This window comes from Macaca fascicularis, chromosome 10 (genome assembly GCF_037993035.2).
Source record: "Macaca fascicularis isolate 582-1 chromosome 10, T2T-MFA8v1.1".
Classification (NCBI taxonomy): Eukaryota; Metazoa; Chordata; class Mammalia; order Primates; family Cercopithecidae; genus Macaca; species Macaca fascicularis.
Window position 1 is genome coordinate 8,439,904 of NC_088384.1, and position 13,848 is coordinate 8,453,751.

General features: G+C 51.5%; 2 protein-coding genes across 3 annotated transcripts in view; both read left to right on the top strand.

Moving 5' to 3' along the window:
• The window catches only part of TTLL12 (tubulin tyrosine ligase like 12), a 233,898-nt gene that overhangs the window by 44,097 nt on the left and 175,953 nt on the right, over positions 1–13,848 (top strand). The gene's annotated exons all lie outside the window — the stretch shown is intronic.
• Positions 1,624–13,554, top strand: MCAT (malonyl-CoA-acyl carrier protein transacylase). Of its 2 annotated transcripts, none has more exons than XM_005567073.5 (4): positions 1,624–2,096; positions 4,667–4,754; positions 8,932–9,149; positions 12,954–13,554. In XM_005567073.5, exons 1-4 carry the CDS (start codon positions 1,674–1,676, stop codon positions 13,395–13,397), a joined length of 1,173 nt encoding a protein of 390 aa, XP_005567130.2. In that variant the 5' UTR covers positions 1,624–1,673; the 3' UTR covers positions 13,398–13,554. The 2 variants fall into 2 exon arrangements, with proteins under 2 accessions (XP_005567130.2, XP_073859703.1); XM_074003602.1 differs by having other exon boundaries at positions 12,998–13,554.

The window sequence follows — 13,848 nt, forward strand, 5'->3', positions numbered from 1 at the left end:
AAATAATCCTCTTTGTTTTGGCCTTCTTTCACCCTTAGCTGTAGCAGCAGCAGCAGCTGCTGCCCATTCTTAAGTTTTTGAGGATTCTGTTGTATGAGTAAGGACTGGCTCGCAGCCTTCCCCACTCCTGGCAAGGATTTAGCTGTCTGAGATCAGCCCAGTCAGGTAATACCAGCCGATCTGCTTTCCAGCTTCCAGAGATTCTACTGCTGGGGGTCCCCTTTCCTGTTCTTCCTGTCCTTGTATATTTATATCTTTAAATATCTCTTTGTTGTGGATTTATGGGCTTCCAGAGGCAGTGCTCTCTCTATGTGTCTTAACCTGAAAGTCTCCTCCATATATATATATATATATATATATATTTTTTTTTTTTTTTTTTTTTTTTTTTTTTTTTTGAGATGGAGTTTCTTTTTTGTTGCCCAGGCTGGAGTACAATGGCGCAGCGCAGTCTCGGCTCACTGCAACCTCTGCCGCCCAGGTTTAGGCGATTCTCCTGCCTCAGCCTCCCGAGTAGCTGGGACTATAAGTGCCTGCCACCACGCCCAGCTAATTTTTGTATTTTTAGTAGAGACGGGTTTCTCCATGTTGGCCAGGCTGGTCTTGAACTCCTGACCTCAAGTGATCCATCTGCCTCGGCCTCCCAAAGTGCTGAGATTACAGGCGTGAGCCACTGCACCTGGCCAAGCCTGTGTCTCTTGAGTTACTTTTAGGTTAGCATTAGATAACCCCAATTGCCAACCCCTATTCTGTCACTAACCACCTGTCACTCAATCTCTGAGCAACTATCCATCACAGCGTTGCTGTGAGGAATTAAATAAGCTAATATCTGAAACATACTCAGGGCTTTGTTCAATAGCATAAAGATCTATTGGATGCTTATTATGTGCCAGGCCCTCTGTGGTTTGTAAGAAAACATAAAAGAGAGCTGTTATCTTGCATAGTTGGGAGCTGACAACGGATGGTCGGCCATGCCAACTCCTGTGGTTGGGAGAATCATATGCAAGAAATGTGGTTGCTGGCCGGGCGTGGTGGCTCACGCTTGTAATCCCAACACTTTGGGAGGCCGAGGCGTGGTGGATCACCTGAGGTCAGGAGTTCGAGACCAGCCTGATCAACATGGTGAAACCCTGTCCCTACTAAAAATACAAACATTAGCCGTGCGTGGTGGCGGGCGCCTGTAATCCCAGCTACTGGGGAGGCTGAAGCAGGAGAATCGCTTGAACCTGGGAGGCGGCGGTTGCAGTGAGCAAAGAACGTGCCACTGCACTCCAGTCTGAGTGACAGAGCGAGACTCTGTCTCAGAAAAACACAACAACAAAACCACCAATGTGGAAGAGTTTCAAGTGCTCTTCATGTGTCAGGTAGAAAGCGTAAATATTACATTGCGTTGCGTTATTTATTCCATAAATATCTGTTGAGGACCCATTGTGGTGTGGCATCATGTTCCGTTCTTGGCTGTGGATATTTAAGTAAACGCATGGGTCCCTCCAGGTCCCCAGAGCGCAGCCTGAAGGGCCTCGGAGCCGCGGCGGAACCAACCCCTGCGGAACCTTTCTTCCCGCTCCAGATGCCCCGGGAGCCCCGGCAGGAGATGCGTCAGGGACCACGCTGCGCCGCGCCGCCGCAGTTGGGCCTCGGTCGCCACAGTAACGCGCGCGGGCAGGTGTCCGACCATGAGCGTTCGGGTCGCGCGGACAGCGTGGGCCCGGGGCTTGGGCGCCAGCGGCCGCCGCGGCGTCTCGAGCTTCCCGGTGCCTCCGCCGGGCGCCCAGGATGTAGCGGAGCTGCTGCGAGATGCGACCGGGGCGGAGGAGGAGGCGCCCTCGGCGGCGACGGAGCGGCGAATGCCGGGCCAGTGCTCCGTGCTGCTCTTCCCTGGCCAGGGCAGCCAGGTGGTGGGCATGGGCCGCGGTCTGCTCGGCTACCCGCGCGTCCGCGAACTCTACGCCGCCGCCCGCCGAGTACTGGGCTACGACCTGCTGGAGCTGAGCCTGCACGGGCCGCAGGAGACCCTGGACCGCACCGTGCACTGCCAGCCCGCGATCTTCGTGGCATCGCTGGCCGCTGTGGAAAAACTACATCACCTGCAGCCCTCGGTGAGGCCGGAGGCCCCGTGGCAGGAGGGGGAAGGTGAGCTCTGCCTGAGCTCTCATCACCAGGGTGGTCCTCCCAGGGGCTTCCGCCTGCCATTCCGGGGGGCTCCCACGTCTCACTCATTCGATCGAGGTGTTTTTGTTTGTTTGTTTTTGAGGCGGAGTCTGGCTCTGTCGCCCAGGCTGGAGTGCAGTGGCCAGATCTCGGCTCACTGCAAGCTCCGCCTCCCGGGTTCACGCCATTCTCCTGCCTCAGCCTTCCGAGTAACTGGGACTACAGGCGCCCGCCACCACGCCCGGCTAATTTTTTGTATCTTTAGTAGAGACGGGGTTTCACTGTGTTAGCCAGGATGGTCTCGATCTCCTGACCTCGTGATCTACCCGCCTCGGCCTCCCAAAGTGCTGGGATTACAGGCATGAGCCACCGCGCCCGGCCTCGATCTAGTTTTATAGAGTTCCCATGTATGCCAAGCAATGTTTTAGGCGCCCTGAGCAAAACAACGATCCCTGCCCTAGGGGACCTTACATCTTAGTGGAGACAGATAGTAAACAGTACATGAGGAGGGGCCCGGTGGCTCATGCCTGTAATCCCAGCACTTTGGGAGGCCGAGGCGGGCGGATTACCTTAGGTCGAGAGTTCGAGACCAGCCTGACCAACATGGGGAAATCCTGTCCCTACTAAAAATACAAAATTAGCCGGGCGTGGTGGCACGTGCCTGTAATCCCAGCTACTCGGGAGGCTGAGGAAGACAAATCACTTGAACCTGGGAGGCAGAGGTTGCGGTGAGCCCAGATCTTGCCATTGCACTGCAGCCTGGGCAACAAGAGCGAAACTCCGTCTCAAAAATTAAATAATAAAAAAAAGAAAACAGTAAATGCAATAACTAGGTAAATTGGATGCTCTGTTAAAATGATAAGTGTTACAGAAAGAAGTAGAGAGCAGGTAAAGGGGATGTGGGAGTGGAGGGCGGTTTGTGGTTTTAAATGATCCTAAATCATTGAATGAATTACTAAATGATTTTTAAAGGATTAAATTTCTTTCTTTTTTTTTTCTTTTTGAGATGCAGTTTTGCTCTATTACCCAGGCTGGAGTGCAGTGGCACAAACTTGACTTACTGCAGACCACTGCCTCCTGAGCCCAAGTGATAATCATACCTCAGCCTCCCGAGTAACTGAGATTACAGGTGTGGGCCACCACGCCCAGCTAATTTTGTATTTTTAGTAGAACCAGGGTTTCTCCGTGTTGCCCAGGCTGGTCTCAAACTCTTGACCTCAAGTGATCCACCCACCTCAGCCTCCCAAACTGTTGGGATTACAGGCGGGAGCCACCGCACCAGCCTAAACGGCATGCTTTTTTTTTTTTTTTCTTTTGAGAAGGAGTTTTGCTCTTGTTGCCTAGGCTGGAGTGCAGTGGCTCGATCTGGGCTCACTGCAAACTCCACCTCCCAGGTTCACCCACCTCGGCCTCCCAAAGTGGTAGGATTACAGGCATGAGCCACTGCACTGGCCTAAATGAAGGAACACTGAGATTAGTTGAGAATGTCACTTCATTCGAAGGTGGTGGATTGATTGTTATTAATATTTAATAAGACGGTAAATGTTAAGCTACCACTTGAGATCCTTTACCCTATTTCACCTTCACAACCACCTTATGAGGTTAATACTGTTATTTGATGGTTGAGGAATGCAGACTCAGGGATATTAGAAGAATTAGTTACGTGTTCCTGTTGAATCATCATCATAATATTCATTCACTGCTTACCCTAGGCTGGGTCTGTGCTAAGCACTGTATAAACATTATATTCACATAATTCTCTCAGCAGCCTTTTGGGGTAGGTCCTGTTCTTTCCTCATTTCACAGATGAGATAAAAAGCTCAGAGGGATTAGGAACTCTCCCGAGCTAAGAAACCTAGTCTCTGACTCAAAGTCATGCTCTTGGCCGGGTGAGGTGGTTCACACCTATAATCCAGCACTTCAGGAGGCTGAGGCGGGTGGATCACGAGGTCAGGAGTTCGAGACCAGCCTGGCCAATATGGTGAAACCCTGTCTCTACTAAAAATACAAAAATTAGCCAGGCATGGTGGCAGGTGCCTATAATCCCAGCTACTCATGAGGCTAAGGCGGGAGAATTCCTTGAACCTGGGAGGTGAAGGTTGCAGTAAGCCGGGATTGTACCATCAGACTCCAGCCTGGGCAACAAGAGCGAAACTCCGCCTCAAAAAAAAAAAAAAAAAAAGTCATGCACTTAACTTGTACACAATGATATGGCCTGAGAGCCTGCTGCAGGGCCGCGGCAAGGGAATCCAGAGCCCTGGGTTGGTGTCAGTGTGACCATGGACGCATGGATGGAGTCGACTGGACTATAACTAACCAGGAAAGCTCCTCCTAAATAAAGGGGCAGGACTCAGTGGTTGTCAACGTCACTTCTGTGTGTCCTCTTCCAGCTGGTGCACCAAGTTCGTAGAGCCTGGCTTCCTGAGATGCCAAACACCCTGCCATCTCTCAAGTGCAGGGTCCTGGAACTGGACTCCCCGGGAGAATGAGGCCTCACGTTCTGCGTCTGTTCCCACAGGTGATTGAGAACTGTGTTGCTGCCGCTGGATTCAGCGTGGGAGAATTTGCAGCCCTAGTGTTTGCCGGAGCCATGGAATTTGCTGAAGGTACAGGAAGGAGTTTGGTTTTATGCCAGGCTGTGGTCTTGGGCTCATTAGGGATAAGGGACACTGCCAAAAATGATACTGGACCCACTCAGGTGATGGGAAGGGAGCACATGGACGGGTGACATTGGCGCATGAGGACAGGATTTTGCTGTGATTCCTTTTCAAGCCTGAAGGATTCGTTAGGGATTTCCCTTATTTTTATAATCTCACAAAATCTGCTTGCTGAACTGTCTCACCCACTATCCTGCGCACTTATACCCGCAGCACCTGCCACGGATAGTGCGTGCTCAGTAGATGTTCATTGAATTAAAGAGTAAATAAATACTGCATCTGGAGCCATATCAGTTTTACTTCTTAAGATTTTTGCTGGCCAGGAACCATGGCTCATGTCTGTAATCCCAGCGCTTTGGGAGGCCAAGGCAGGAGGATCACTTGAGGCGTTCCAGACCATCTTGGGCCACATAGTGAGACCCTCATCTCTGCCCCCAACAAAAAACAAAAATTACGTTGGATGCGGTGGTTCACACCTGTGATGCCAGCACTTTGGGAGGCAGAGGCAGATAGATGTTTGAGCCTAGGAGTTTTAGACCAGTGTGGGCAACATGGTGAAAACTTCATCTCTACTGAAAATATAAAAATTGGCCGGGTGTGGTGGCTCACGCCTGTAATCCCAGTACTTTGGGAGGCCGAGGCGGGTGAATCACGAGGTCGGGAGATCAAGACCATCCTGGCTAACATGGTGAAACCCCGTCTCTACTAAAAACACAAAAAATTAGCCGGGCGTGGTGGTGGACGCCTGTATTCCCAGCTACTCAGGAGGCTGAGGCAGGAGAATGGCATGAACCCGGGAGGCGGAGCTTGCAGTGAGCCGAGATCGCACCATTGCAGTGCAGCCTGGGTGACAGAGCAAGACTGTCTCAAAAAAAAAAAAAAAAAAAAAAAGACAAAAATTAGCCAGGCATGGTGGTGGGCACCTGTAGTCCCAGCTCGAGTACTTGGGAGGATCACCTGAACCCAGGAGGTCAAAGCTGCAGTGAGCTATGATCATGCCACTGTACTCCAGCCTAGGTGGCAGAGTGACACCCTGTCAAAAAAAAAAAAAAAGTTAGCTGGGCTTGGTGGCATGCACCTGTAATTCCAGCTACTCAGGAGCCTGAGGTAAGAAGATCACTTGAGCCCCTGAGTCTGAGGCTACAGTGAGCTGTGATTGTGTCACTGCACTGCAGCATGGATGGCAGAGCAAGACCCTGTCTAAAACAAACCAACAAGAATCTAGTGTAGAAACACGAGAGGTTATTGGGACTGGAGAGGGAGAAATGGAGAGTGCCTACATAGTGGACATGGAGTGTTTGAAACTAGAGACAGTTGGTGGTTACACAACATTATGAATACCCCAAATACCACTGAATTATACAAATTAAAGTGGTTAATTATATTTTCTGTGAATTTCACTGTAGTGCTTTTCTTTCCCAAAGCATTATAGCATTATTAAGGAAAGTTTCATAATTTCACATTTTATGAAATAATTTTATTACATGTATCATTTTATGTGTACATAATGTGCAGAATTAGGCCTGGTGTGGTGGCCCACTCCTATCATCCCAGCCCAGCACTTTGGGAGGCCAAGGCGGGCGGGTCACCTAAGGCAGGAGTTGGAGACCAGCCTGACCAACATGGTGAAACCCCATCTCTACTAAAAATTCAAAAATCATTTGGGTGTGGTGGTGGCGGGCACCTGTAATCTTAGCTACTTGGGAGGCTGAGGCACTAGAATCGCTTGAACCCAGAAGGCAGAGGTGGCAGTGAGCCAAGATTGTGTCACTGCCCTCCAGCTTGGGTGACAGAATGAGACTCTGTGTCAAAAAAAAAAAGTGTGGAATTATAGCATATTTACAATTTTGTGTTTTCTTTTTCTTTTCTTTTCTTTTTTTTTTTTTTTTTTTTTGAGACTGCATCTTGCTCTGTCACCCCAGCTACAGTGCAGTGGTGCAGTCATAGTTCACTGCAGCCTCAGCCTCTTGGCCTCAGGTGATCCTCCCGCCTCAGTCTCCAGACTAACTGGGGACTACAGGCTCACACCATCATGCCCAGCTAATTTTAAAATTTTTTGTAGAAATGGGGTCTCGCTGTGTTGCCAGGGCTGGTCTGGAACTCCTGACTCAAGTGCTCCTCCAGCTTCAGCCTCTTGCAGTGCTGGGATTACTTACAGGTGTGAGCTGCTGTGCCTGGCCTAATTTTTTCCCTTGACATTTTACTTAGTTATTGAATGTCTCTGTGGGAGGACTTCTACGTGCTCTCCCCCGTTTTCTTGTATGTTTTCTTCTACTTCTTGTCACAGGCTCTTGTTCATTTGTTTTTTTAAGAGACAGGGTTTTGCTCTGTCTTCCAGCTTGAGTGCAATGATGCAGTCATAGCTCACTGCAGCCTCTAACTCCTGGTCTCAAGCCTTAGCCTCCAAGTACCTGATGTCACAGGCTCTTTATGTATTTGTCCTACAGTTCTTGTGTAAGGGAGCTAAAAGTCCAGTACATAGAAGTGCTAAGTGAACGAAGATCTGTCAGAATTTGCTCCTTAGGCCTCTCTGTTGACCTCTGAAATGCTGTGCAGGTCCCTTAATCTCTTTTTGGTCTGCTCATCTCTTCTGTCTGCCCAGGAAGCAGGACCAGGGTGTTGAGGGTCTGGTAGTTTCAGGCCATTCTTATGTGTGGCTTTGTAGGGTTTTTTGATACAGGGTCTCACTCCGTCACCCAGGCTGGAATACAGTGGCATGAACACAGCTCACTGTAGCCTCGACTTCTTGGGCCCCAGCAATCCTCCCACCTCAGCCTCCCAAGTAGCTGGGACCACAGGCACACACCACCACGCCCAGCTCATTTTTGTATTTTTGGTAGTGACAGGGTTTTACCAAGTTGTCCAGTCTGGTCTCGAACTCCTGAGTTCAAGTGATCTGCCTGCCTTGGCCTCCCAAAGTGCTGGAACTACAGGTGCGAGCCACAGTGACCAGCCCTCAGGCCACTGTTACTATCATTGGCACTGCCTGCCTGGGCACAGCCTGCCCTCTCTCCACGCTCTTGAGCCACACTGAACCAGGAGTCGTAGGTTTTCGTTCATCTGCCTTGGCTGTGCCAGGTTCTCTAGCTCTAAGCAGGGACAGTAACACTTGACTTAGGACAATTATATTACTGAAATTCATGTAGTACAGTGGCCCATGTCTCTGATGGTTCTTTTTTGTTGTTCTTGTTTTGAGACAGGGTCTTGCTCTGTCACCCAGGCTGGTGTGCAGTGGAGCAATCATAGCTTACTACAGCTGCAGCCTCAACCTGCCAGGCACAAGTGATCCTCCCGTCTCAGCCTCCCAAGCATCTGGGACTACAGGCACGCACCACTATGCCTGGCTAATTTTTATTATTTTTTTGTAGGGACAGGGTCTCCCTGTGTTGCCAAGGCTGGTCTCGAACTCCTTGGGCTCAAGCAATCCTCCTGCCTCAGCCTTCCAAGTGCTGGGATTACAGGCGTGAACCACCATGCCCGGCTTGACCTCTCTTGATAACCTAACTAATAATCATTCCCGGCTTTCACAACAGCCCAGGCAGATTAGATACTATTATCCTCATTTTACTAACTAAAAATTTGAACCTCAAGGAGGTGGTGACTTGGCTAAGGCAATGGGGCTGCTTCCACCCGGTTCCTCTTTACCTTTCACTGGGGTTTCTCAATAGTGGCACTATTTTTTTTTTTTTAAGTGGTGCTGTTGGGCCAGGTCATTTGTTTTGTGGAGGGTAAGGGGAGCTGTCCTGTGCAGTGCAGCACATTGAGCAGCATCCCTGGCCTCTACCCACTAGATGTCAGTGGCACGCTCCCCTAGTCAGCACAACCAGAAAATGTCTCTGGACACTGCCCCCAGCCTGTTGAGCACCACTGTCCTACTCCAAACCAGCTTTATGGCAGGAAGCTCCTTGGGTTAGGTTGCATAGTGCCAAGCACAGCAGCGTACTTTTGGTGGTGAGCGCCTGTGTAGTCGATGGAGATATATAGAACTGTGGCCCTGTGGGCCGGCGGCAGACACCAGTGTCACTGTCTCTAGTGCAGAGTGGAGCTTGACCTTTGTTTTTCAGGCCTGGCCTTTTCTCCTTCATTCTGTGCCCTCATTTTTCCAAATGCACTTCTCTCTGGACAGGTTTGTATGCGGTGAAAATCCGAGCTGAGGCCATGCAGGAAGCTTCAGAAGCTGTCCCCAGTGGGATGCTGTCTGTCCTCGGCCAGCGTCAGTCCGAGTTCAACTTTGCCTGTTTGGAAGCCCGGGAACACTGCAAGTCTCTAGGCATGGAGAACCCTGTATGTGAAGTGTCCAACTACCTCTTTCCAGATTGCAGAGTGATTTCAGGACACCGAGAGGTGGGTGTTGATGGGAGCCGCCTTCATAAACCCCAGTCGAGTACACAGGGTTGGAACTGCTCCACACCCGTGAGGCCCAGCAGTGTGGCGGGTGCTGTGTCCAGCCTGCTCTTCAGGAAGTATTTTGGTGCCACCGCAGTGAGGTGGACTGAGTGCTGCAAAGCGGGCAGGAGCAAGAATGCTGTCCTGCTCCACCATGTGTAGAATGGGGTCTGGAACCAACCAGCCAGCCCATGTAAAGGGGCAGGGCCAGGTGATCTCCAGGGCCTTCCCGTAGTACATTCTGGGCTTTTGAGGAGCCTCTGATCTGGTTGCTTCCTTAGAGAAAAGAGATCTGTTTTCTTTTCTTTTTTTTTTTTTTGAGATGGAGTCTCTCTCTGTCGCCCAGGCTGGAGTGCAGTGGCGCGATCTCCACTCACTGCAAGCTCCACCTCCCGGGTTCACGCCAGTCTCCTGCCTCAGCCTCCAGTGTAGCTGGGACTACAGGCGCCTGCCACCGCGCCCGGCTAATTTTTGTATTTTTAGTAGAGACGGGGTTTCACCACGTTAGCCAGGATGGTCTCGATCTCCTGTCCTCGTGATCCGCCCGTCTCGGCCTCCCAAAGTGCTGGGATTACAGGCGTGAGCCACCGCGCCCAACCAAGAGATCTGTTTTCTGCTAGATCGCTCTGCCTGCCCTGCTTTTTTTAGGTGTCTGTTTTTGCACTGGAGTCCATTTCCTTTCCACCGTCTTTCCTTCCATTTGCTACTTCCCCAAACATTTATCAAGCGCTGGGGACGCACAGACTGATTAGCCAGGGTTCCTAGCATCAAAGGAAGAACCCCTGTGAATGGATGACTCCAGGCTGAGGGGCGCAGTGAGGGTCTGGCTGACTACTGATGGGCCTAAGAGCAACCCCTGGAGGCAGCAGCTGGAGGATGGGCGCGCATTCACCAGCAGTGGGGCATCCTGAGCAGAGCGGCAGGAGCCCCCTACGGAAAGAGCAGTGGGTGCTGAGTGCCCGGCTCGGGGAATGCGGAGTGAGCGCAGATTGCAGCCCGTGTGAGGGGCTGCTGCCCAGACCAGGCATTTCTGTCTTACTTCGTGTTCCTCACAGCCCATCCTGTGCTATATGGAAGGAAGCGCTTCTTTTTTTTTTTTGAGACAGGGTCTCACTTTGTTGCCTAGGCTGGAGTACAGTGGCACCATCATGGCTCACTGCAGCCTGGACCTCTTGGGCTCAAGTGATCCCCCCACCTCAGTCTCCCAAGTAGCTGGGACTACAGACACAGGCCACCACACCCAGCTAAAGGAAGGGTTTCTTAATCACATTTTCCACACCAGAATGCTGAGGCAGAGAGAGGCGAGTGCTTGGGGATGGTAGCCTGAGCCCGTCTCACTCTGGAGTCTGTTTCCTCCACTTGACTGTGCTTGACTCCCCTTCCCCTTCGAGGGCTCACTGTATGCCAGGCGTTCCCGACTGACTCCTCTGAAGTAGTGGAAGTTGGTGGGAGCCTCCTGTGACTGTTCTGAGGTGGCAGGCAAGTCAGGTACGGTGGCCCCAGGTCAGTCATGGAGCTCGTTATGCATTCCCTGTAGCAGCCGTGGAAGGAAGCCCAGAAGTGACTCAGGAAGGACCTCCCAGTCAGGGCAGGAGTCTCCCCAACAGGCTCCCAGACAGGTGCACCCAGTCTAGGTGACAACTCCTAGGTTTGTCCTTTTGGTACTTTTTTTTTTGTTTTTTTGAGACAATGTCTTACTCTGTCATCCAGGCTACAGTACAGTGGCACGATCTTGGCTCACTGCAACCTCCACCTCCCAGGTTCAAGTGATTCTCCTGTAGCTGGGACTACAGGCGCACGCCACCATGCCCAGCTAATTTTTGTACTTTTAGTAGAGACGATTTCACCATGTTGGCCAGGCTGGTCTTGAACTCCTGAGCTCAGGTGATCTGCCCACCTCAGCCTTCCAAAGTGCTGGGATTATAGGCGTGAGCCACTGTGCCCAGCTGTCCTTTGGTATTCTTGGTAGTGCCACAGCAAAGAGCTCAGGTGAGGGCAGGGGTGACTCCTCAGTGGGGAAGCCCCTTTCCAACAACTGATGTGAAAAGGCTCCTGGGCCCTGCTCGCCCAACGCCTGGGCCAAGGACTGGCCATTGGAGAGGAGCCTGCTGGCCCCTGTGATGGTGACCTTGACCCCTGTGGCCCTAGCCTGGGACTTGAGAGGGCTCAACTGTTGAGCCAGAGTCCAGAGACCTTACACGGAAAGCACTTTGAGACCACAGATGCTCCAGGATGTGCTACTGAGTAGCCATCCCCATACCTGCCAGTCACTCAGACAATCTAGGTGTGGAGGGAGGGGCTTGGGCTACAGAGTCCAGAAGGCCCAGACCAAAGAGGCTCCTGGTTCCTGCAATCCAGCCCTCAGTGGGATGAAGCCGGATGGAGGGTGATAGTGGAGGGGAAGCATGGGTGAGTCAGTACAAACCAGGTTTTGCTGCAGTGACAAGTAGCCCACATTTCAGTGGTCACAGCACACAAGCACAGGTCCCACTCCTGGTCTGTGCTCACCAGGCTGAGTTCTGCTGGGTGTCTTCAGCCCAGGACTCAGGCTATGGGAGCAGTCTCAAGGGAACACTGACAGACTAAAGTGGGTAGATGACTTGAGGCCAGGAGTTCAAGACCAGCCTGGCCAACATGGTGAAACTCCATCTCTACTAAAATTAGCCAGGCTTGGTGGTGCACGCTTAAGAGTCCCAGCTACTTGGGAGGCTGAGGCAGGAGCATTGCTTGAACCTGTGAGTTCAAGCAGGTTCAGGTTGCAGTGAGCCAAGATCACACCTTTGCACTCCAGCCTGGGTGACAGAACAAGACTCCATCTCAAAAAATAATAATTAAAAAAAATAAAAATTAGGCCAGGCGCGGTGGTTCAAGCCTGTAATCCCAGCACTTTGGGAGGCCGAGACGGGCGGATCACGAGGTCAGGAGATCAAGACCATCCTGGCTAACACAGTGAAACCCCGTCTCTACTAAAAAATACAAAAAGCCGGGCAAGGTGGTGGGCGCCTGTAGTCCCAGCTACTCGGGAGGCTGAGGCAGGAGAATGGCGCAAACCCGGGAGGCGGAGCTTGCAGTGAGCTGAGATCCGGCCACTGCACTCCAGCCTGGGCGACAGAGTGAGACTCTGTCTCAAAAAAAATAAAAAATAAAAATTAAAAGAATATCTGCTATTTTAAAGACCTTTGCAAGTTCTGTTGCTTGCTAACTGTTGCAAGGGTTTGGAGCTATTGGCTCGCCCGAGTCCCCTTCTAAGCTCAGATGCCTCCGGGGAGGTTTTTGGCATCAAGAGGAGAGCTCTTTTCTCCTCCAGAGAAACCCCAGATGAAGGTGACAATATCCCAGACCCAGCTTTGTGAAATGGGGCTTGAATTTTAGTTCTGAATTTTTATTTTGAAGATGATGGAATAAAAAGCAAACAGACTGGTCAAAAATTATGAAAGGAGTGATAGAATTCTGAGAACTAACACTTCTTAGATAGTGCTTTTTCCTTTACCAGACACTGTTGCGTGCCTTGTAGGGTTTGCTCTTCCTGGCAGCGTTGTGAAGTAGATGGAATTGTGCTTATTTGAGGGATGAGACAGAAGAGATTCCAGGATGTTAAGTGAATTGCCTGGGGATGGTGCTGGGACAGACAGGTCACATGTCCACATCTAACAGCTGTGGGTCTCTTTGTGGTCACCCTCCCAGTTTGGCCGTGTGGATGGTCAGATCCCTAAAGGCGGATTTCTGGGACATTGCCCGGCTGAAACTTCCTTCCTTCCCCAGGCTCTACGGTTTCTCCAGAAGAATTCCTCTAAGTTTCATTTCAGACGCGCCAGGATGTTACCGGTTAGTGGTGCATTCCACACCCGCCTCATGGAGCCAGCTGTGGAGCCCCTGACGCAAGTTTTAAAGGCAATTGACATTAAGAAGCCTCTGGTTTCTGTCTACTCCAATGTCCACGGGCATAGATACATGCATCCCAGCCACATCCAGAAGCTGCTGGCTCAGCAGGTGGTCTCCCCGGTGAAGTGGGAGCAGACGATGCATGCCATATATGAAAGGAAAAAGGGCAGAGAGTTCCCCCAAACTTTTGAAGTAGGCCCCGGCAGGCAGCTGGGAGCCATCCTGAAAAGCTGTAACATGCAGGCCTGGAAGTCCTACAGCGCCGTGAATGTGCTGCAGACCCTCGAACCTGTGGACCTGGACCCTGAGGAGCCCCCAAGATGACTGCAGGTGGCTCAAATGGGATAACGCCCTCTGCCCTCCTGAGGAGAGGCTGTAGGCTGCACCTGCCACACCCTCCCTTCCTAATGGCTCCTCCTCTGAGGAGTGAAAGGGATTTATTTGCAACGTGCTTTGAAGGCCACATAAAAAGCCCTAAAAATGAGTATTTCTTTACATGACCCAGTCCATTTCTCCCCCTTGGAAAAACGTTTGGATGTTGGGAAGGATGATGCCACGGGGCTGGTGTGTGGGGAAGCTGGAAGCCTGGCCCCGCCTCTGCCAGCCCTGCACCATGGGCGGGTGTGCCCTCTCAGTGGGAAGGGGCGTACTGGCTGCTGCAGGCTGCACTGCTCTGTGGATGCTGGGGACATGCTGGTGTGGCCTCAAGTTGGGTCAGTGCTAGGGGAGCCCCTCCTCCACCGCCAGCCTGCCCCCCAGGGCTCCTTGGTCACAA